The 23,149-nt window shown below is 47.0% G+C and overlaps 1 protein-coding gene across 3 annotated transcripts; it reads right to left on the bottom strand.

The window, feature by feature from the left end:
- Window positions 1–1,565: 1,565 nt before the first annotated feature.
- On the bottom strand, window positions 1,566–23,119 carry LOC103470798 (dematin). Of its 3 annotated transcripts, XM_081611059.1 has the most exons (16): window positions 22,622–23,119; window positions 10,397–10,431; window positions 10,238–10,318; window positions 10,032–10,160; window positions 9,546–9,590; window positions 8,308–8,491; window positions 7,645–7,689; window positions 7,344–7,496; window positions 6,964–7,073; window positions 6,698–6,803; window positions 6,525–6,583; window positions 6,411–6,453; window positions 5,866–5,873; window positions 5,676–5,732; window positions 5,520–5,600; window positions 1,566–4,859 (listed from the first exon to the last, which is right to left on the bottom strand). In XM_081611059.1, exons 1-16 carry the CDS (start codon window positions 22,647–22,649, stop codon window positions 4,746–4,748), a joined length of 1,278 nt encoding a protein of 425 aa, XP_081467185.1. In that variant the 5' UTR covers window positions 22,650–23,119; the 3' UTR covers window positions 1,566–4,745. The 3 variants fall into 3 exon arrangements, with proteins under 3 accessions (XP_081467185.1, XP_081467183.1, XP_081467184.1); XM_081611057.1 differs by lacking the exons at window positions 1,566–4,859; window positions 5,520–5,600 and adding an exon at window positions 11,257–11,335 and having other exon boundaries at window positions 5,677–5,873; XM_081611058.1 differs by lacking the exons at window positions 1,566–4,859; window positions 5,520–5,600; window positions 22,622–23,119 and adding exons at window positions 11,257–11,335; window positions 11,490–11,608 and having other exon boundaries at window positions 5,677–5,873.
- Window positions 23,120–23,149: the final 30 nt, after the last annotated feature.

Here is a 23,149-nt window from a genome sequence, read left to right as displayed (position 1 = left end):
GTGCCGGGGGCCCGAGGTGCCAGGGGCCCAGGGTGCCGGGGGCCCGAGGTGCCAGGGGCCCAGGGTGCCAGGGGCCCGAGGTGCCAGGGGCCCAGGGTGCCGGGGGCCCAAGGTGCCAGGGGCCCAGGGTGCCAGGGGCCCGAGGTGCCAGGGGCCCAGGGTGCCAGGGGCCCGAGGTGCCAGGGGCCCAGGGTGCCGGGGGCCCAGGGTGCCAGGGGCCCGAGGTGCCAGGGGCCCAGGGTGCCGGGGGCCCAAGGTGCCAGGGGCCCAGGGTGCCAGGGGCCCGGGGTGTCAGGGGCCCAGGGTGCCGGGGGCTCAGGGTTCCAGGACAAACAAATTTATCATATAATAGTTAGACAGGAACATGAATAGTTAGAGAGTATTGGAGCATCATGTTATTATTAGTGATTTACCAAAGTTTATTTTAAAATAATTAAAATCACTGATGAACTGAAGATCAACAGTGACAAATTTATCTCCATATATATTTTATATAAATACACAAATATGCTTTTTTATGGTAAAGTAGGATAAGAAACTTCAGCCATGATCACTTTTATGTACTGTAAAAAAAAACTAAACCACCTGCAGTCATGGACTGGATGAACGAACTCGGTGTGTTTTTGGGGCCTGTTTCGACCGGGGCCCCAGAATCACTAGATCTGCCCCTGGGAACCAAAATGTGGAACAACGACTTTAGAAATGAGTCAGGAAATGACCAAAATACAGAACATAAAAAGGAAAATAGAGACATTTTGTTGAAAAACTACAGAATCTCTGAGCAACAATATTTTTCCTGGAATATTTTTTAAGTTTTGTTTTTCAGTTAATGAGTTTCTAACAGAATAAACCATCGAATAACCAGATAATTTTTATTAACAGCAAAAAAACTAAAAATGCCTTTTAAACTTCGTGTTAGTTTATCAGATTCTTCCAGCACCAGAACCGACGAGCCGGTTCTGGATCTTCATAAACGTCGATCCGTTTTACCGGAAGCAGCTGGTTGGAGCTTTTTCTCAGGTTCCGGTGATGAGTTCAGGTGATGCAGGAAAACCAGCAGAGCAGAAACTCAAATATTTTCTGGACATTTTCACGATTATAAAGTTTGTAGAAAACTGGTTTTTATGAAGCGTTTAATATAAATGAGTAAAAACAGCTCAGCGTCCAGGAGGATCGTCGTCTGGTTGCCATGGAAACCCGCTTCCGGGATGGAAACCGTTTGGGCTAGTCTGTTCGCAGCTGCAGTGACCGCTGATGGCCACAGGGGGCGCCAGACTTTAATGTAAAAGCAGCTGCTGTTTTGTTTTCATGTTTTATTTTTAATTTCTCAGGCAGAATCGCTGATCTGTCACCACAGCAGGAGCTCAGATACATTCTTCTGTCTCTGTTCTTACTTTAATAAACATTGTAACTATTTTCATCATGTACTGATCAGCACAATGTAATAACTGATGATTTAAATGTACCAGGAAGAAATTCTTCCTGTGGCGTCTTTTATATTTACTGTTCTTTATACTCAGGAGAAAGTTTCTGTTTGAGCAAACACTGACCTGCAAAGATTAAAATCTGATTTGTCTGTCGAGTTTTTATTTGGTTTGTAAAGTTACACAATCAAACACCAACAGAAATGATTTGAGTCTTTTAGATGAAGCAAGAGAAGAAGAGAAGCAACGGTGAGCAGAGAACCGAAAACAAGAGTTTATATTAATAAAGATGTTCAGAGGACGCAGCTTTTATTTTGGTAGTCCACTTCTGGTCATCAGTAAGTGAATTTATTTGGAGATAAATATTTCCTCCTCCTCCTCCAGAGAAACTTGGAGTCGACGTCCTGAAAGCTGCTAGAAATCTTTTTATTGTAACTCTGGTTCTTCACTCACATCATTTCTGCACCCAGATATGAAAACAGCAATCAGAACATCATCGGTTCGTCTGGACCCCAAACACGACCCACTCAGGCTCAGGTTGAGGAAGTTTAAACGATACATGAAATGAAATGTGATTTTCTGCTTCAGTCTTCAGCTGTCAGACAGAAATAAGGTGTTTCTAACGTTTAACTATGGATCACTGCAGAAGCAAATATTTTAGATTAAATAGTTTTTCTGGAAGCTGAAGGATGTTGGAGAAAAACCTGGTTTTATTTTATTTCACCAGAACAAAAATAAATCAGTTTTTAATAAACAAAATGAGATGAGCGTCTGAGTCGTCCTGCAAAGAACAAAAAACTGGTTCAAAAACAGCAGAAAATGTAGAAAAAGAGGATCATGAACAATCTTTGTGTCGTCATGGAGTCGGTCACAGCAAGCAGCCAATCAGAGCACAGCAGGAACCGCTCAGGAAAACAACACCAAGAAACAGAAACTGAAGGAAATCCTGACGTGACGTGGCCGATGCGTCTTCAGCCAAATCATTTCATTGTTTCTGTTTGTCCACAGGAAGCAGCGAAGGAGTGACGCGGTGAACTTTGACCTTTTCATTTAAAACGACGCAGTGAGAGCGAGTCGACTGAGGCAGGTCCGAGTCCCTGAGCCCGGATTTAAAGGATCCAAATCAACATGAAAAATCATTAATAATCATTAGTAATCATTAAAAATCATTAGTAATCATTAATAACGATTAATAATCATTAATAATCATTAATAACCATTAATAATCATTAATAACCAGAACTCCTCCTGCAGCCTCAGACAGCTGCTAACTGTCCTACAGAAAATCTGACAAAAGCTAAAAATGCAGTAAAATAATAATAAATATACAGTTGGATTAATTATCCACTGTTTAGTTTGTAAAAATGTAAAAACAGCAAAAATATACAACAACATTAAATGTCAAATCAATCCTCAAACATAATTTATAACAAAAGCTCATATGTTTAAAGTGTTTTCGTCAGCAGCTCTTCTTCTGGTTCCGTTAGAGCGCAGCCTGTGTCAGAGCGCCCTCTGCTGGCCTCCACAGGAAGCTGCTTCTAAAAGTTAGAGGTAATTTTTACTGAAATTTAATGTTTTGACGAAAATACATTTTAATTCTGTTTTAAATAAGGATGATAGTTAATTTATTGCGTTTTATCCTTTACCAAATTTTATTTTCTGCTTCGTGTTTCCTCTGCATTCCACCTGAATAAATCTGAAACGGGTTTCCTTAAATCCGGCTCGGACTCGGAGCCTGACTCGTTAGGTGCAGTTAACCTGTCGGCCAGGTGTGGCGCTGCGGAGCGTTAATAGCGCTGACGTTACGGAGAAGAACGAGCCGAACGCCGAGGGGTTTACTTCCGGCTGCAGTCCGGACTTCCTGCTTCCGCTGAATCATTTTTACATTTTTAGATTAATTCATAACAAACATGCCACTTTCTGAAAAATAGCTGCACATCGTTTGGTCACGGAGCAACAAGAGCCATGTCTCAGGTGTGTGTGTGTGTGTGTGTGTGTGTGTGTGTGTGTGTGTGTGTGTGTGTGTGTGTGTGTGTGTGTGGCAGTGGTTTCTGCTGAAAAACGAATCAAGAAAAACGAGGAGGTTGGATCACGGCTCAGACTGGAGCTGGACTGGAACCAGTACGGTGAGCTGGGTTTACTGGGAACGGGAAATAATCGTTAAGAATCGATTAATCATTAACTGAATATACTCGGGTAAATTATTGGTAATATAAATATGTAAGTTTAGCATTTCAGATAAAAACTCAGCTGCAGAGGCAGATTCAGCTTCACATTCTGTAAAATGTGCTCAGCAGTCAGATTATTAATCAGATAATCCAGTAAATAATCTCCAGATCACATCTACACTGCATGGAAAGTGTTTTTAATCTGCAGATTAAACCTTTGCTACAAATAATCTGTTCACTGTAGAAATAAGTTATTTTAGCATTTTAGGCAACACAATTTTCTTATTTAATAAAGAAAAAAGCTTTTAGTTATATTTTTATGTTTTTTCCAACATTGTATAAAATGTTTATGCAGTAAAATAAAAAATCTCCAGAATGGACCAAATATTTTTATCAGATTAACAGTCAGAATCATTGATTATTCATCAAAATAGTTGATTAATCTTTGCAATAATAGATTAATCATCAGACGAATTGACTATTTGTCAGAATAATTGATTAATGTTCAACATAATCAATTAGCAGAATGTTAGATTAGTCATTGGAATATGAGATTATTCGTCCAAATAATTGATTAATTGTTTGAAATAACCAATTAGTTATCAGAATAACTGATTATCTATCAAAACAATCACGTAATTTTGAAAATAATCGATTATTCATGTGGATAATCGATCATCATTTTAGCAGTAACTTGTTCCAGTCTGGATTTTGGCTCCAGTCTTTGCGATCGATCATCTTCAATTCTCGTTTTTCTTCTTCGCTGCTGGGAAAGAAACGCCGTTATTGTGACATCATCGCTGGCTTAGCCAATAGGAGGCCCTTCCGGGACGCTGTGGGACCTGACTCGGGGTCAGAGGAATGTTGAGGCTTTTTCTGCTGTTTGCGGCGGATCCCAGGATTCGGAACCGGAACCGGAACCCAGCAGCCGGGTCTCCCCCCCCGTTAGCCGGACAGTTTGTGCGCTAGCTAGTTGAGTGAAGCTGGTGTTCTGCGGCTCCAGGAGCCGGTGACGCTAAAGTGACGCAGCAGAACCCCGACAGCCCGTCCGCAAACCCAAGAGTCCGGCGGTCCGGAGGCCGCAGTCCGTCCCGCTTCCCGCCGGGCCGTCCGGGAGAAGCAGGGGGTTCTGGGAAGCGTAGTCCCCGGAAGGTCAGAAGAGACAGACTTTCTTCTTCATCTCGTTCCTCTTCCAGAGGGAGAGGCGGTCGAAGTCCTCGATGGGCATCCTGAAGACGCTGAGGAACTCCTCCGGGGACAGATGTCTCTGCAGGAAGACAGAAGCAGCTGAAACGGGCTCACACTGTCGCCCCCTGCTGGCCAGGAGGAGGCAGCGACGCGACGCGCTGCTGGGTTTCCATAGAAACGTCTTATTCAGCCGTTAGTGCAGACAAACAAACAAAAGACGAACAAAATATTAATTTTTAAATTAACTGGTAACCAGTTAGATAAGAACTTAACACATTTTTAAATGAATTAAAAAATTAAATGGATACATTTAAGACAAAGAAAAAACAGAACGTTACCAAATGGTGTCACAAAATAAAGATTAAATTGTTTAACATATGTGGTTAGAATAAACTTTTCTTTTAATCTTGGTAATTGTTTGCATTATTATTTTCTCTGATATTTATTGTTTTGATTAATGTCAGGTCACGGATATTTTGGGCGGAAATGGAAAAAAATGAAGAAAATAAAATAAATCACTAAAATAAAGGTATAAAAGAAAAAAGAATGAATAATTAAACAAGAATAACCACAAAGCAGGTTTTGTGATCTAATTAGAAACTTTTAAAATAATTTAAAGAATAAATTTAATTTTGAATTTTCCAGCAGGATCTGATTGAAACATTAGAAATAAATTATGATGATCAGAAAAACCTGAAATGTTTCCTGATGAATCAGATCTAGTTTGTGTAGAAGTTACCTCCAGGCGGGTCCGGTCCACCCCGGGGGGCAGCTTGCTGCGCCCTCTGTGGGTCACCACCAGCATCTCGTACGGGTAAATCTACAACAGCAGATGAAACCAGTTAAACCAGTAAGACTCCAGTAAGCCGGTTTGAACTGGTTTCTGTCTCCCCACCTTCTGCTCCAGCATGCTGGGCAGCGAGTTTCCCCGGTCCATCCTGGAGTCTCCGTTCTGACCCGAAACACAAACACAGTCACTGGTTACAGTTCACACAGACCACAGATTAGACTGGTTTTTAAAACTGGTTTCCCAGGGAAACCGTGTTTCTGTCGTCATCGTGGATGTCGGGTAAATTCAGACCAACCTGCAGACCTGCAGACAGACAGAAACGCATCACAGCAGGATGGAAATATTTACAGATAAAACGCATAAATGTTCAAATAAAACATATTTTCTACATTTTAGAGTGAAGAAATTTTTTTTTAACAATTTGGTCAAAATGGACAATTTCCAAAATCATTTTTTTTACCATTTTATTCATTCATTCATTTCTAAAAGCCACAATTTATAATTTAGCTTGCTAGATGGCTAGCAAGCTAAATATTGTTTGCTAACTAAATATTTATATTATCTTTTAAATATTTAATGAATAAGCTAAAACATTTAGCTTGCTAACTGAATATTTAGTGCTGCTAGTTAGCGAACTAACCATTAGCTAAATAGTTAGCTTGTTAAACATTTAGTTAGCATGCTAAATAGTTAGCTTGTTAAACATTTAGTTAGCATGCTAAATAAATTGAATGTTTAGATTTAATCTGACCACTGAGTGAATAAAGTGGTGAAATTTGACGGAACATTAAAGTTTTTACTCTCAGGCTGAATGACCCAGAAACGGTTTGCAGGATTTACCTGCCGGGTTTTTCTCTGCGGAGCCGAACTCAGCCGACTGCAGCTGAAACACAAACACAGCGGTCACCATGTGACCCGATCGGGTCGCGCAGCAGCAGCAACAGAACCACGTACCCGGGACAGGCCGCTCCTGGAGGATGCTGGGAAATACACCGACCTGGAGGCGCCGGAGCCTGGAACAGAGAGGAGAGCGAGGTTGGTCCAGATGGACGGGTTCTGGAAAAACCGGACCGTATCAGAACCAGGAGGATCCATCAGAACCAGTGGGGCCCGGGCTCAGTCCATACCGGTGTTCTGGTTCCGGTCCGGCAGTGAACGGGTTTTTCTCCTCAGCGGACCTGCAGACTTCCCCAGTTCTTCCTTCAGGATGATTTTCCCGAGATTGGACTGGATCTGACCCGACAAAACAGAACTTCAGTCAGGTGATTAGGTGAGGAAGTGATTATGTGAGGAGGTGAGGAAGTGAGGAAGTGAGGAGGTGAGGAAGTGAGGAGGTGATGAGGAAAGGAGGTGAGGAAGTGAGGAAGTGTACGACGGTCCTGAGTTTCCCCACCTTGTTCAGCTCCTGGTTCTTTTGGGCCCGGAGGCCCCACAGCTCGTCCTCCAGCTCCCCTTCATCCTCCTCCTCTTCCTCCCGCTGATCCTTCCTCTGACTCTCTTTCTCTGCAGGATTTAGAGGAACGTCAGCAGCTGCCTGACTTTCTGCATATGGTGTGTGTGTGTGTCTGTGTGTGTCTGTGCGTGTGTGTGTGAGTGTGTGTGTGTGTGTGTGTGTGTGTGTGTGTGTGTGTGTGTGTGTGTGTGTGTGTGTGTGTGTGTGTGTGTGTGTGTGTGTGTGTGTGTGTGTGTGTGTGTGTGTGTGTGTGTGTGTGTGTGTGTGTGTGTGTCTGTGCGTGTGTGTGTGTGTGTGTGTCTGTGTGTGTGTGTGTGTACCGATCACAGCCAGTGACGGGGGGCAGGGCCAGTAGTCCGTCTCGATTTTGGACGGCTGGTTGGGATCTGGAGGCTGAGCTGCTGGGAACTTTGACGACTCGATGATCAGATCCTCGATGTGTTTCCCCTGGGGGACGGGCGAGGACGAGACGTCTGCACACACACACACACACACACACACACACACACACACACACACACGCACACACACACACACACACACACACACACACACACACACACACACTCAGCATGTTAAAGCTGATTAGAGGCTCTGACCCACATGCAGTCAGAAACTCACCCTGCCTGTAGATGGGAGGCTTCTTATAGATGTTGGAGCCGTTTTCTATAAAAAACCAACATTTAATCAAAAACGACTAAAACTTGAATGATTTATGTTATTTAACAAAAATAAAACAGCAAAAAATCTGTTTTATTTTTTATATTTAATCCAGTTTCAGATCTTTTTATTGTTTGTGCATCAGAACCTTTTTAAAGTTTCAGGTGAAAGAAACTCGTCATGTTTTCACCAAGTCATTCATCCATTCATAAACCTCAGAGCCTCAAACTAAACACGTTATAAGCAAAATAAATGCTTAGCTTCAAGGATAAATATTTAACTAAAGCGTTAGCCTGCTAACTAAGTAGTTAGCTTGTTAGCTAAATATGTAGCTAGGTAACTAAGTTGTTAGCTAAATATTTGGCTAGGTAACTAAGTAGTTAGCTCAGGGCTAAATCTTTAGTTTTCGACTAAATATTTGCTCACAAAGTATTTGGGTTGCTAACTAGATGTTTAGCTTAGTATTAAAATGTAGTTTTAATTTATAATTGAATGAATAACTTGGTGAAAATACGACTTTGAAAAATGAACCTTGGTTTTTCAGACTAAACGTTGTAAATTATTGCAGATATTTTTGTTGGACTTGCAGAAATGTTTTCCCAGAGTGGAGCTTCGTGCTGTTACCGGGTCGGTGGAAATGCTGCATGGCGCCCTTGCTGCCCGCCGGGTGTGTGTTGGCGGCGGTGGGTGTGTTCAGCGCCGGCGGAGTGTGTGAGCTCTGGGTTCTGCTGCTCTGGATGGTGGAACCGGGTGAAGAACCGCCAGGCGACCGGTTCTCCAGCCAGTCCCTGGACTCCTTGGATGAGTTCTGGGAGGAAACACAGCAGGAGGAAAAGGAAGTGAAGTCCTGCCATTTAAACCCGTCTGGATAAAAACCAACTCCGGGCCTGGGGGCCAAATCCGGAGGCTTTTCTGTGGTTCTGTGGAGCCACCCGGTCCTCAGGTACAGCTGGCAGGGGACCAGAGGACGGGGCTCTGTGTGCTTACATCACTTCCTCCAGGATCAACAATTGCTGAAATTCACTCAGACCCACTGATTCCTGCCAATGTTTGCATGGAAATGAATAATTTGGAGCTTTTTGCAAATTTCCAGCAAAAATGATGAAAAGCGTCGGGTTCATGTGATGCTACCTCCCACCTGCAGGCGGCAGCGATTCTCACTTCTGCTGCTTCAGAGTTATTGTCCTGATCCAAACAGCGAATATTTCTAAAGTACAGGAAAGAACTTTGGAAATAAAATGTATTTCTAAAGAAGATTTTAGAAAAATGCTCCAGGAAATCAGAGATTTTTAAAAGAATCACAGAAACAACCCGACATTCAGGCGACCCATCAGAACCACAGAACGGCCCAAACAAATCCCCGATCCGCTCAGTCTCTGCTGCTGCTGCTGCTAGGCAACAGCCCGTAGCAACCAGGTGCAGCCCATAGCAACCAGGTGCAGCCCATAGCAACCAGGTGCAGCCCGTAGCAACCAGGTGCAGCCCGTAGCAACCAGGTGCAGCCCGTAGCAACCAGGTGCAGCCCGTAGCAACCAGGTGCAGCCCGTAGCAACCAGGTGCAGCCCGTAGCAACCAGGTGCAGCCCGTAGCAACCAGGTGCAGCCCTTAGCAACCAGGTGCAGCCCGTAGCAACCAGGTGCAGCCCTTGGCAACCAGGTGCAGCCCGTAGCAACCAGGTGCAGCCCTTGGCAACCAGGTGCAGGCTCCAGTCAGTTCGGCGGCAGCGGACCGGATCGCACCGCCGCCTCCAGAACATCTGAGAGGAAACCTGCAGCCTGATGATGATGATGCAACAGGGCCCCGTCTCCATGGAGACACATCGGCCTGAGCGATGAAGAGTGTGATGAAGAGGAGGTGTTTACCTCTGGCGAGGCAGGAGGAGAGACGGAGCGCGGAGACAAAGACCTCTGGAAGAAAAAACAGGAGAGAAACAGATTCAACGAAAACTGGAGGAAGGTTTTCACCTGCCACCGATTTTAATTTAGCAATAAAAGTAATGAAATAATAACAGGAAATGACCGACCGACCGACCGACCGACCGACCGACCGACCGACCGACCGACCGACCGACCGACCGACCGACCGACCGACCGACCGACCGACCGACCGACCGACCGACTAACTAACCAGCCACTGGTTTCTACCTTCTCCCAGTTAAACCAGTTGGGCTCCATCAGTTCAAGTTTAACAGGAAAAGAAGAAAAACAGGAAAACTGATTGAATGTAAACCGATCGGTGGAACCGCTAAAGGTCAGTGAAGGTCATCAGAGGTCAGTAGAGGTCATCAGAGGTCAGTAGAGGTCATCAGAGGTCAGTAGAGGTCATCAGAGGTCAGTAGAGGTCGTGACCTCCAGAGGGCTGTAGCTGTAGTGCGGCTGGTAGATCATCAGGTCGGGTCTCTCGATGTCCAGGATGGCTTTGTCTCTGGGCAGCGCCGCCAGGTCCTTGTAGCCGATGACGCCGTCCTCCACCCGGGCCTGCAGAGACACACGGGGTCAGAGGTCAGAGACGCCCGAGGTCAAGGTCGCCGGAAGGACGTTCCTCCGAGTCTCACCACGATGGCAGCGGCGGGCGATCCGGGAACGCCGGCCCCTCTGAGCGACAAGACGCTGCCGGGAGACGTCTGGGCCAGCTGCTGCTCCGCACACAGAGGGACAGGAAGAGGTCAAAGGTCGGCTCAAGGTCACCAGACTCCTCCCACTGAAACACTCACCTTGGGCATCATCATGCCTGCTGATTGGTCAGTTCCTGAGGAGACACAGGCAGACAGCCAATCAAAACCACAGGGAGGAACCAGACTGGAGGTTCTGGGGGTTCTGGGGTTTCTGGGGGTTCTGGAGGTTCTGGGGGTTCTGGGGGTTCTGGAGGTTCTGGGGGTTCTGGAGGTTCTGGGGGTTCTGGGGGTTCTGGGGGTTCTGGGGGTTCTGGAGGTTCTGGGGGTTCTGGGGTTTCTGGGGGTTCTGGAGGTTCTGGGGGTTCTGGAGGTTCTGGGGGTTCTGGAGGTTCTGGGGGTTCTGGGGGTTCCGGGGTTTCTGGAGGTTCTGGGGCTTCTGGAGGTTCTGGGGGTTCTGGGGGTTCTGGGGTTTCTGGGGGTTCTGGAGGTTCTGGAGGTTCTGGGGGTTCTGGGGGTTCTGGGGGTTCTGGGGGTTCTGGAGGTTCTGGGGGTTCTGGGGTTTCTGGGGGTTCCGGGGTTTCTGGAGGTTCTGGGGCTTCTGGAGGTTCTGGGGGTTCTGGGGGTTCTGGAGGTTCTGGGGGTTCTGGGGCTTCTGGAGGTTCCGGGGTTTCTGGAGGTTCTGGGGGTTCTGGGGGTTCTGGAGGTTCTGGGGGTTCTGGGGGTTCTGGAGGTTCTGGAGGTTCTTGAGGTTCTGGGGGTTCTGTCGGGTTTACGGCATCGTAAACCTCTGGATTTTGTCTCTGGTCAGATTACGTGTTTGGACTGGAGCAGAACTCCCAGCATGCCCGGCGGCAGCTGCAGCGCCTCTTTGTGCGGCGAGTCCGACAGACACAAAGGGACGGTTCCAGAAGGCCCGGTGTGAGCGGGAAGCGGCTTTCAGAACCGCCGGCTGTTTTTACCTCACAGAGAAAAGGCGGATCATCTCTGCATCAGGAGCTTCTCTGTTCTGCCTTCTGGGCTCGTCGGGCCGATCAGCACCTGGACGCACAGACACAGGAGAACCGGACCCAACTGCATCAGCTCCACCAGCCATCAGCTGCTGAAACAAACTGCGGTTCTGTTGGTGGTTTTTAAAATTAACGGGTCGTTAAACCGACACAGAAACGTAAAAACCTGCTGAATAAACACAAACCTGGGGGACAGAAAATGGCTGCAGGTCAAAGTTTAACTGGGAGCTGAAGGGTAATCAGATCCAGCAGGGGGCGCTGCAGAGCCAGGATGGACGGGTCATCCGCATCTGAGCGTATAGATCTATAGAAAACCACCGTCTAGAAGTGAGACTGCTGTCAATCTGCATCGTTTCCATTAAACTCGATGCTTCGTCACGTTTCGGTTTAAAATAAGTTTGTTACGTTTTGGGCTCAGACAGAAAAATTCAGTTTTTACTTCATTCAGTTAAATATTTTAAAACTTCTGAAAATATTAAAAATGTTCTGAAGAGAAATGTAGATGTTTTTCATTAAAAATGAAACTTGACTTCACAACCTTTGATCTGATTTGTCTTCAGGTTTTGCTGCTCAGGAGGTTTCAGATCAAACTGCGGTTCTGATCCGGACGTTTGGCTATCGATCATCGATCAGAATCATTGATGATCATCGATCAGAATCAGATCTGCTCTCTGAATAATTGATGCCTTAATGGTTTGCTGACTGGGAGCTCTGGTCACTTCCTGCAGCTGAAACTTCATTCATGAAGCTAAAGTCATTTATCAGAATCAGGACCAAATTTCTCAGCTTACAAAACCTCAGACCCGCCGATCAGAACCGACACCAATGAATTCTTCTGTTGTAGATTTTAAATCTAAAAACATGTGAAACCTTTTTCAACTCAAAGTTTACAGAACAGCCAAGAAAATGAGCGACTCAGTATTCATCTAGAAAATTAGCTTAGATGAAGCTAAGTGTGCTAAAGTGAAAAATTATTATTAGCATATTAGCAGGAGCTCGTTTAATCTGACTGTTTATAGAGGCAGGAAGATGGAGACCTGGAGGAAACCCAGGATCACACCGAGAAGCCTTCTGCCTCAAGGTGGATGCTAATGGCTAACAGCTAACAGTTAACTGCTATCTGCTAACAGCTGATTGCTAACCGCGATCCGCTAACGACTAACAGTTAATTGCTAACCGATATCCGCTAACCACTAACATCTGACTGCTAACCGCTAACATCTGACTGCTAACCGCTAACATCTGACTGCTAACCGCTAATAGCTGACTGCTAACCACTATCCACTAACAGCTAACTGTTAACCGCTGTCTGCTAACCACCAACAGTTAACTGCTAACCACTATCCGCTAACAGCTAACCGCTAATGACTAACAGTTAATTGCTAACCGATATCCGCTAACCACTAACATCTGACTGCTAACTGCTAACATTGACTGCTAACCGCTAACAACTAACAGTTAATTGCTAACCGATATCCGCTAACATATGACTGCTAACCGCTAACATCTGACTGCTAACCGCTAATAGCCGACTGCTAACCACTATCCGCTAACAGCTAACTGCTAACCGCTGCGCCAAATTACGCTTCTTTTTACATTATTTGTCACATGTTTGATTTTCTTCTGGAAATTCTCTACTGATACTAAAACAAATTATTTCTATGATCCTGAAACCTGTGGATCTACAGACTCCTGACCTTTGACCCTGACCCACCTGAACCGGAAGCAGAATCAGAATTAGGAAAATATTATTTTCAGCTCAGAAATGATCATCAATCAACAGCCGATTAATTTCTACAGAAGAGAAGGAACAGCAGCAGTCAGCGAGTCTGGAGCAGAAACCAACACCGCCGCCATGCAGAGGTCACCCAGAGGTCACCAGAGGTCACCCAGAGGTCACCAGAGGTCATATTTACTGTCTGAAATTTAAAAATGAACTCACGGCTCATTCTGCTCTGACTCACTAATCAGCTGCTTCTCCCCCTCTGACCCGGCCTGCAGACAGGAAGTGATGCGTTCAGAGGAGGAAGAGGCGCCGCACCGTCTTCGGGCAGCGACCCGCTCCAGTCTGACCTGATCACCAGGTTCTGGTGACCGGATCGGTTCTGATCCCTGAATGCAGATCTGTGCTCCTGTTCTCTGTGCGTCTATTTCAGGAAGCAGCTTCACTTCCAGGAACCGGACTCTGTTGCTAGGCAACGAGCCGAAGATGAAATGGACACCAGAACTTCCCTCCCGGTTCTGCTAAGTGGGATGCTGCCGAGCTGTCGGGTCCGCCGGGAATGCTGGGAGATGTCTGCCCGTTGCTAGGTTACCTCCGTGCGCCGTCCAATCAGCCGGCAGGATCAGGGCGACGCTGCCAGCGCCGGACCACCCTGAAGGGGTCACAGCGGCAGCGGGCCAGCCCCGCCCGCCTGCCACGCCCCGGGGATTAAATCAAACTCCCCATCAGTCCGATTCTCTGGTCAACATGCAGGAAACTCCCGACGGTCAGTGAAGGCATCGTTTGATGCTGGTTTTTTCTTCCTTCATGTTTCATAAAAACCAGATGAAGCTTCAGATTTCAGTCTGACCAGTTTACCACCTGATGTCTGACCAGTTTACCACCTGATGTCTGACCAGTTTACCGCCTGATGTCTGACCAGTTTACCGCCTGATGTCTGACCAGTTTACCGCCTGATGTCTGACCAGTTTACCGCCTGATGTCTGACCAGTTTACCGCCTGATGTCTGACCAGTTTACCACCTGATGTCTGACCAGTTTACCGCCTGATGTCTGACCAGTTTACCGCCTGATGTCTGACCAGTTTACCGCCTGATGTCTGACCAGTTTACCGCCTGATGTCTGACCAGTTTACCGCCTGATGTCTGACCAGTTTACCGCCTGATGTCTGACCAGTTTACCGCCTGATGTCTGACCAGTTTACCACCTGATGTCTGACCAGTTTACCGCCTGATGTCTGACCAGTTTACCGCCTGATGTCTGACCAGTTTACCGCCTGATGTCTGACCAGTTTACCGCCTGATGTCTGACCAGTTTACCGCCTGATGTCTGACCAGTTTACCGCCTGATGTCTGACCAGTTTACCGCCTGATGTCTGACCAGTTTACCGCCTGATGTCTGACCAGTTTACCGCCTGATGTCTGACCAGTTTACCACCTGATGTCTGACCAGTTTACCGCCTGATGTCTGACCAGTTTACCGCCTGATGTCTGACCAGTTTACCGCCTGATGTCTGACCAGTTTACCGCCTGATGTCTGACCAGTTTACCACCTGATGTCTGACCAGTTTACCGCCTGATGTCTGACCAGTTTACCACCTGATGTCTGACCAGTTTACCGCCTGATGTCTGACCAGCCAGTTTACCGCCTGATGTCTGACCAGTTTACCGCCTGATGTCTGACCAGTTTACCGCCTGATGTCTGACCAGTTTACCGCCTGATGTCTGACCAGTTTACCGCCTGATGTCTGACCAGTTTACCGCCTGATGTCTGACCAGTTTACCGCCTGATGTCTGACCAGTTTACCACCTGATGTCTGACCAGTTTACCGCCTGATGTCTGACCAGTTTACCACCTGATGTCTGACCAGTTTACCGCCTGATGTCTGACCAGTTTACCGCCTGATGTCTGACCAGTTTACCGCCTGATGTCTGACCAGTTTACCGCCTGATGTCTGACCAGTTTACCGCCTGATGTCTGACCAGCCAGTTTACCGCCTGATGTCTGACCAGTTTACCACCTGATGTCTGACCAGTTTACCACCTGATGTCTGACCAGTTTACCGCCTGATGTCTGACCAGTTTACCGCCTGATGTCTGACCAGTTTACCGCCTGATGTCTGACCAGTCAGTTTACCGCCTGATGTCTGACCAGCCAGTTTACCGCCTGATGTCTGACCAGTTTACCGCCTGATGTCTGACCAGTTTACTGCCTGATGTCTGACCAGTTTACCGCCTGATGTCTGACCAGTTTACCACCTGATGTCTGACCAGTTTACCGCCTGATGTCTGACCAGTTTACCGCCTGATGTCTGACCAGTTTACCGCCTGTTTGTCTCCGTCTCTTTGTCTCCACCAGCCGCTGTAAATCACGGCCGTAGCACCACTAAGGTGGTCATTAGTGCCGGTCACTGACTTCCTAACGTCACAGCCTGCTGGTGATGCGTTCAGGGACTGCTGGGAACTGTCACCTCTCAAAGACGATATGGCTGCATTAAGCAGATTAAAAGACAAAATGGCCAATAAATGAAGAGAAACATTTAGATGAAGAACATCTGCAGGGTTAGAGGACTGATGTCTCAGATCTAGAGAAACTCATCCATGTTTATCTTTAGCCGCATTGATTCCTGCAGCAGCGTCTCATCAGGTCTGACTGATAAATCAGTCAAACAGCTGCAGCTGATCCAGAAGCTGCTGCAGCTGATCCGGAAGCTGCTGCAGCCGATCCAGAAGCTGCTGCAGCTGTTCTGACTAAAACCAGGAAGATAGAGACATAACACCAGGTTTAAAGTCCCTCCTCTGGCTCCCTGTAGCTCAGAGAATAGACTTTAAAATACTGATGTTAGTTTATAAATCTCTGAACGGTTTAGCGCCACAATACATTAAAGATCTGTTATTACTGTACCAACCGTCTGGACCCCTCAGGTTCTGGTTCTGATCTGCTCTGCATCCAGAACCAGAACCAGACGAGGAGAAGCAGCATTCAGCTTCTATGCACCACAGATCTGGAACAAACTTCCAGAAAACTGTAAAACAGCTGAAACACTGAGAGCCTTTAAATCTTAAACCACCTGTTTAGAGTTGATTATGGATAAATTAGGGTTAGAATGTGGGTTTTGATGTCTTTGATGTTTTTATGGTTTTACCTTTTTAATCTTTTTTTTTTCTTTTTTAAAAATCTTTCATTTTTTTATCTTTACTTTTTAATTTCTTTTTATTTCTCACTGTTTCTGTTTTAATGACGTAACCCCCCCCCCAGAAAACGTCCCAGTTAAACGACGTTTAATTCCTAAAGGGGTTTTAATGTTTTTATCTTTTTTTATTCTCTCTTTCTCACAGTTTTTATGTTAATGATGTAAAACACTCTGAAATGCTTTGCTGCTGAAATGTGCTGTACAAATAAAATTTGATTGATTGATTGATTTACTAAACTTTAGAGGCTTTCTCTTGTTTTAAATGCATTTCTGATCACTCTCTGGATTTCATGACGTTCTGCTGACGTTTCCTGGAACTCGATTCAGAATCGATTCACATAAGAATCTCATTCGGTTCATAATCCATTTTAAAAAGTCCCGTAATCAGTTTTAAAACAATAACAAAGCATGAAGCTGTCGGCCTCCATTTTGTATCAACGTTGCCATGGAGACGGTACTGGAAGGTACGCCTGAGAAAACAGAAAAAACTACAAGATAAAGAGAGTGAAGCCATCTGGACGTTTTCAGCCAATAAGGAGTTTGGTGGGCGGAGTCACGTCACTGATGGGCGGAGCCACGTCACTGGCGTGCGGAGCCACGTTACTGGTGGGCGGGGCCACGTAACTGATGGGTGGAGCCACGTCACTGGTGGGCGGAGCCACGGAGAAGTTTGTTTCTGTGTTTTATGCTGAAATGTTGATGTTTCTCTTTAAATCGTTTGTTTCCAGGTTTGACGGCAGGAATCGTCCTGGTTGGTCATTTTAAAAATCAAATCAAATCGTGACCCAGTAAAAGTATCAGGAGAACCTCTGCTGGTTCTGGTCGGGCGGGTCCATCTCCGCGCTAATGAGCAGGAATCGATCAGGATCCCAGAATCTGACTGGATCCAGTGGATTCCAGGTTTATTAACAGCAGGATGAAGAGCAGCAGCTCCTCTTCCTCCTGCTGCTGCTGCAGCCTCATGTTGGACATGTGGAGCTGGAAGTGGGTCACAGACTGAGATCTGCTGAGTCACAGTTTGCCGAGTCATGATGCAGCAGAGCTGGGAGGAAAAACGTTTCTCCTTAAATATAACAGAAGTTTTAGAAATCCAGTTCCTGCATAGCAACAGCTGCTGGTTGCTATGCAGACATTTTGTTATTATGGGATGCATTCAGGTTCACATCTGGTTTCTGGAAAAACTTCAATCAGGAGTTCATCCTGAAGCAACAGCAGTTCTGACATTCAGGAAGGTCAGTAAACGCACCGCAAGGAGAACTGAACCATTCTGCCACGAGATAAAGTCTGGATTAAACAGGGAACCTGAAGGCATCACCAGCTGTTCCATAGAACCTGAAGGCATCGCCAGCTGTTCACTTCGACCCTGAAGGCATCACTAGCTGTTACCAAAGAACCTGAAGGCATCGCCAGCTGTTCCCATGGACCCTGAAGGCATCGCCAGCTGTTCCCATGGAACCTGAAGGCATCGCCAGCTGTTCACTTCGACCCTGAAGGCATCACTAGCTGTTACCAAAGAACCTGAAGGCATCACCAGCTGTTCCATAGAACCTGAAGGCATCGCCAGCTGTTCCATAGAACCTGAAGGCATCACCAGCTGTTCCATAGAACCTGAAGGCATCGCCAGCTGTTCACTTCGACCCTGAAGGCATCACTAGCTGTTACCAAAGAACCTGAAGGCATCGCCAGCTGTTCCCTTGGACCCTGAAGGCATCGCCAGCTGTTCCCATGGAACCTGAAAGCAGGACAGGTCGCCAGTCTGTCGCAGGGCAACACAGAGACACACAACCATGCACACACACACTCACACCTAGGTGCAATTTAGAGGCCATTTAACCTGACAGTCATGTTTCTGCACTGTGGGAGGAAACCGGAGTACCTGGAGAAAACCCACCATGCACAGGGAGAACATGGAGACTCCATGCAGAAAGACCGGGAATCGAACCCAGAACCTTCTTGCTGTAAGGCAGCAGCTCTACCAACTGCATTTCTTTAATTAATTTAAAATCTTTTAAAAACATCGATAGAGAAAATGAACACTGAATGATGAAACAACGTCTGATTGGTTGATGAACAAAGTTCAGTTTCTGTTTTCTGGGAATTTATGAAATCACAAGAACTCAGCGACAGCCTGGTGTGTGTGTGTGTGTGTGTGTGTGTGTGTGTGTGTGTGTGTGTGTGTGTGTGTGTGTGTGTGTGTGTGTGTCCCGTCTCTTATCTCAGCCCACAGCTGAAGCGACCACGCCCAGCCTCTCTGTATCGGCCGCTCTCATTGGTCGACGCAGACGTCAGCGTCTTCCAGCCGTTGGTTCTGATTGACAGGAAGTCAGAGTTTTTAGTTGTTTTTTTAGGAAGTCAGAGTTTTTAGTTGTTTTTTTAGGAAGTCAGAGTTTTTAGTTGTTTTTTTAGGAAGTCAGAGTTTTTTGTTGATTTCTTTCCTTCTCGCCTCCAGCAGTTAAACGTTGACAGGAAACTTTTTCTCCTCATTTTTACAGTAAAACATAAAAACTGGAGGAAATTTTTATTTTTTTTTCTGGTTTTCTGAAACGTTTGAGTTTTCCACTGAAATGCTGATGAAGTTTAAACACACTGGCCTCCTTCTCGCCGTCCAGCTGTTGATTGGCCCGGTTGCCACGGCAACAGCAGCTGGATAAAGCAGGATTTGAGTCAGACTGAGACAATCTGTCAGGTCAGATCCTGTTTTGTTTCATCTGGTTTTTAATCCCGTCTTCGTTTCTCGTTTCTCCCTTTTTTTCCGTATTCTGTCGTTTCTCCTCTCTTCCTCTCACACGCTTCCTCACTCTGCCTCCTGCTTCCTTCCTGTTTCATTCCTCAGACCTTCCTGTTTTCCTTTCAAACCATTTCCTCCTTTCTTCTCCTCCCTCCCTGCTTCCTCTCTACGATTCTTCGTGTCTCTGGTTTCCTGACGGACCTGAATGTGTCCATGGGCTCAGCTTAACATTCCTGGAGCAGAGCCGGACCCCGCCGGGCCCCCGGCCCCCCGCTGCGCTCTCAGATAAGAGCCCAGGCTGCTGCAGCAACACGTCGGTTATTTCTGGAGTTTTATCTGATCTGGAGCAAAAACAAAGTCACAGAACTGGAACCACAACAGCTGAAGATGCTTTTATCTTGACCTTTGACCTCCAGACCAACCGAATCTGAACATTTCTGCTGCAAAACAAAAAGTCTGAAAACGTTTTAAAGGTTTAATGTCTGAGTTTGGCTTATTAAGAACAAGAGGAGAAACTCCAGTCAGAATCACGTCTTTAGAATTCAGACGTTCAGATTTTCTGAAGAAATGTTGGAAAAATCAATTAAACATCAGAGAAATTTTTACAGTGTAGATTAAAGATGAATGTAGAGTCAATGAACAGGAAGGGCAGAGAAACGAATGATGGATGGATGGATGGATGGATGGATGGATGGATGGATGGATGATGGATGGATGGATGGATGGATGGATGATGGATGGATGATGGATGATGGATGGATGGATGGATGGATGATGGATGGATGGATGGATGGATGGATGGATGATGGATGGATGGATGATGGATGGATGGATGATGGATGGATGGATGGATGGATGGATGGATGGATGGATGGATGGATGGATGGATGGATGGACAGAACATTACATTCTGGGTTTTTTCTTCAGAATAATTGTGAAACATCACAGATCGTAACGTTTGATCCCTGATCAATAATCAAAGTGATCGGTGATCGTCTGGCTGAACGGCTTCCTGCTGCGGCCCGACGGACCGGAGCAGAACCAGGTTCTGGTTGCGTAATCTGGGAGAAGATGAGTCATGTTTCCAGAAATAGAGGAGCTGAGCGAGGCGTTCAGGGACCGTCCGAAATCAGAGAGACGTTCAGGGACAGTCTGAACACAGAGAGGCGTTCAGGGACCGTCCGAAATCAGAGAGGCGTTCAGGGACAGTCTGAACACAGAGAGGCGTTCGGGGACCGTCCGAAATCAGAGAGGCGTTCAGGGACAGTCTGAACACAGAGAGGCATTCGGGGACCGTCTGAATTCAGAGGCGTTCAGGGACCGTCCGAAATCAGAGAGGTGTTCAGGGACCGTCTGAATTCAGAGGCGTTCATGGACCGTCTGAACACAGAGAGGCGTTCAGGGACCGTCTGAACTCAGAGTCTCTCAGCCAGAATCAAGTGGGCTCCAGGCTGGAGGGGAGGAGAACCGGGCCGACCCACCAGAACCAGATCCAGGCTGAGATTAAACATTTAAACGAAACCCAAACAGCTGCAGTGAAACCAGCAATCAGGGTGTCTGGTTGCCGCGGTAACCACCAATCAGACACAAACTGTTTACTGGAGTTTCTGTTGTTGAGAAACTGGTTCTGTTTTACAGTGCAGAGATCTGACCTCACTGCAAATGAAACTAACTGAGAGGAAACGTTTCCGTGGCACAGGAAGGATTTAAGGTGAAAAATGTTTGACCAGCGAAACGTTTCCATCAACATGAAACGTTGTTTATACGTTGATTTTACTTAAATGTGATCAGAGATTTGCAATAAAAGGTAGAAAAAAAATCCTGCAGTGCAGCCGGTTCAGCCGAAGGTCAGAGGTCAGAGGTCAGAGCAGGAAGCTCAGAGGAATGAGCTCCGTCTCCTCTGCAGGCAGGTTAAAGGTCAGGACAGGGTTCAAGTTAAAGCACGGCAGTGGCAGAGTGATGGTGACCCAGTGTGAGTCCAAACTGGGCCACCAGCAGAACCATGAGCCCAGACAAGCAGCTGGAAGGGTCTAGTCAAAGCCCGGCCCATAGTTTCAGCTTCTCCTCACTGAGACGAATAAATGAATAAATCTTTCCTTCATGGGATCAGAGAAGTGTCTGCTCCGTTGCTACGGTAACCAGGTCGGGGTTCGGTCGGGTCGGAACCGACGGGTCGGTTCTGACCAGGAGAGTCCGGGTCCAGAACCAGAACATCAGAGGTTTCCTCCGCTTCCTCTGTTTGGACTGGGACAGAACCGGCCCGGTTCTACAGAACTAGACAGAAGCGGCCCGGTTCTGGGTTCTGACGGACCTCCTGAGCTTCATCTCTGGATGTTTCCATTAAACTGAGTTTGAAAAGTTTCAGTCAGAAATGAAATAAATATTTATTTTCATAAAACTTTCAGTTTAAACTGTTTAACTTTTAGTTTGAAGTTATAAACTCCATGTTTTTGTTTTTGGCTAAATGAGCCGAATCATGTCTGACCGGTCCAACAGAACCGGTTCTGGTTGGATTTCGTTCTGCTTCCTGAAACTAAATCTGATCAAACATCGGTTCTGATAGCAGCACAAACTTTGATTCGGTTCTGACCCAAATCTGAATCTGTCCGTATCAGGAGCGGATCCAGTTATCACCAGCACCGGTTCCGTTAAGATCCAGAAACCATTTAGAACCAGAACCGGGAACCCGGTTCGCGGGCGCTGCTGGTTCTGACCCAGAACCTGCCCGCCTACCGAACCTCACCGTGACACCCGACAGAAACAACCCCGCTGTTTCCATGGCAACCCAACATCATTTTACCCAGAACCGTCCAGAACCGCCCGGCAGCAGAAAGCATCGGAACTCCTGTTTGGTTTTTAACGAACATCAGGAATCAGAAACTTTCCGAATAACTTTATGAAAAATAATCAGAATAAAAAGCAAAAATCTGACATTTTTAGGAGGATCAGAACCGAAGTGAAGCATTAATGACGTCATGTTTCACCAGGAAGCGGAGGACAAAAACGGTTCGGTCAGCGGAGTCACTTCACCACCAGAGGCTCTGAGGTCCAGCAGCGGACCGCAGAGCCGCGGATCCCCGCCGGAGCTCCGGATCCCCGCCGGAGCTCCGGATCCCCGCCGGAGCTCCGGATCCCCGCCGGAGCTCCGGATCCCCGCCGGAGCTCCGGATCCCCGCCGGAGCTCCGGATCCCCGCCGGAGCTCCTCACGGAGCCGCAGACAGCGGGGATGCTGGAGGAGGAGGAGGAGGAGGAGGAGGATGAAGAGCTGTTACATAAATCCATCCTCCCCGTTAATCCTCCGGCTCACTTCAAGCAGCTCCTTACATAATTTCACGTCATCAGAACATCGGAGCTCCACCGCCTGACAGAGAGCCGCCAGCAGCGGGAGGAGGCAGCCGCTCTGCCCGCTGCTGAGCTCCGCAGCCCGGCGGTCAGCGCGCCGGCTGGCCGGCCGGAGGGCGACCTGAGCCGGGGAGGGACGGAGGCTTTCCCCGCTGCTGCTGCGGCTGAACGCTGCAGATAAACACAGGCTGCGGCCCCCAACACACACACACACACACACACACACACACACACACACACACACACACACACACACACACACACACACACACACACACACACACACACACAGCGGTGACCTCAGCAGAGGATCTTTCCCGCAGCGCCTCACCTGTTCGCGTCCCGCTGGGCAGAACCATCCAGCGGCTCCGGTTCCGACCGATGACTCCGCTGCTGCTGCTGTTCACTCCCACATATACCGCACGGGCACGAGCGCGCGCGCGGTGACAACACGCCCCCCGCCCCCCCTCATCCGGACTGGCCCACTGCAGGGGGGGGAGGGGGGGGGGGAGACATGGCGCTGCGACAGAAATAATAATAAATTAATGATTATTGATCCGATTCCTCCATCAGAACCGACCCGGTTTTATCTCAGGAGCGTCGGACTTTTAGAACCATCAGAGTCTGAGCTGCTGTTGATCTTAATGTGAGGAACCAGAACCAGAACCAGGTTCTAATCAGAACCTGGTACCAGTTCCTTTAGAACTTTGTTCTTTAATTAACTTGAAGTTTATATTTAAAACAAATTAGTGATAAAACTCATAGAAATGTTTCTTTTCTCTTATTTCATAAAAACATTTTTTCAAATAATCTTTAATGTAAAATATATATAAATATATTTTTGATCCCAATGATCTGA

This window comes from Poecilia reticulata, chromosome 9 (genome assembly GCF_904066995.2).
Source record: "Poecilia reticulata chromosome 9, P_reticulata-male-v2, whole genome shotgun sequence".
Classification (NCBI taxonomy): domain Eukaryota; kingdom Metazoa; phylum Chordata; class Actinopteri; order Cyprinodontiformes; family Poeciliidae; genus Poecilia; species Poecilia reticulata.
Note: the sequence above shows the minus strand (reverse complement) of the source record. Positions and strands in the feature narration are given on the sequence as shown.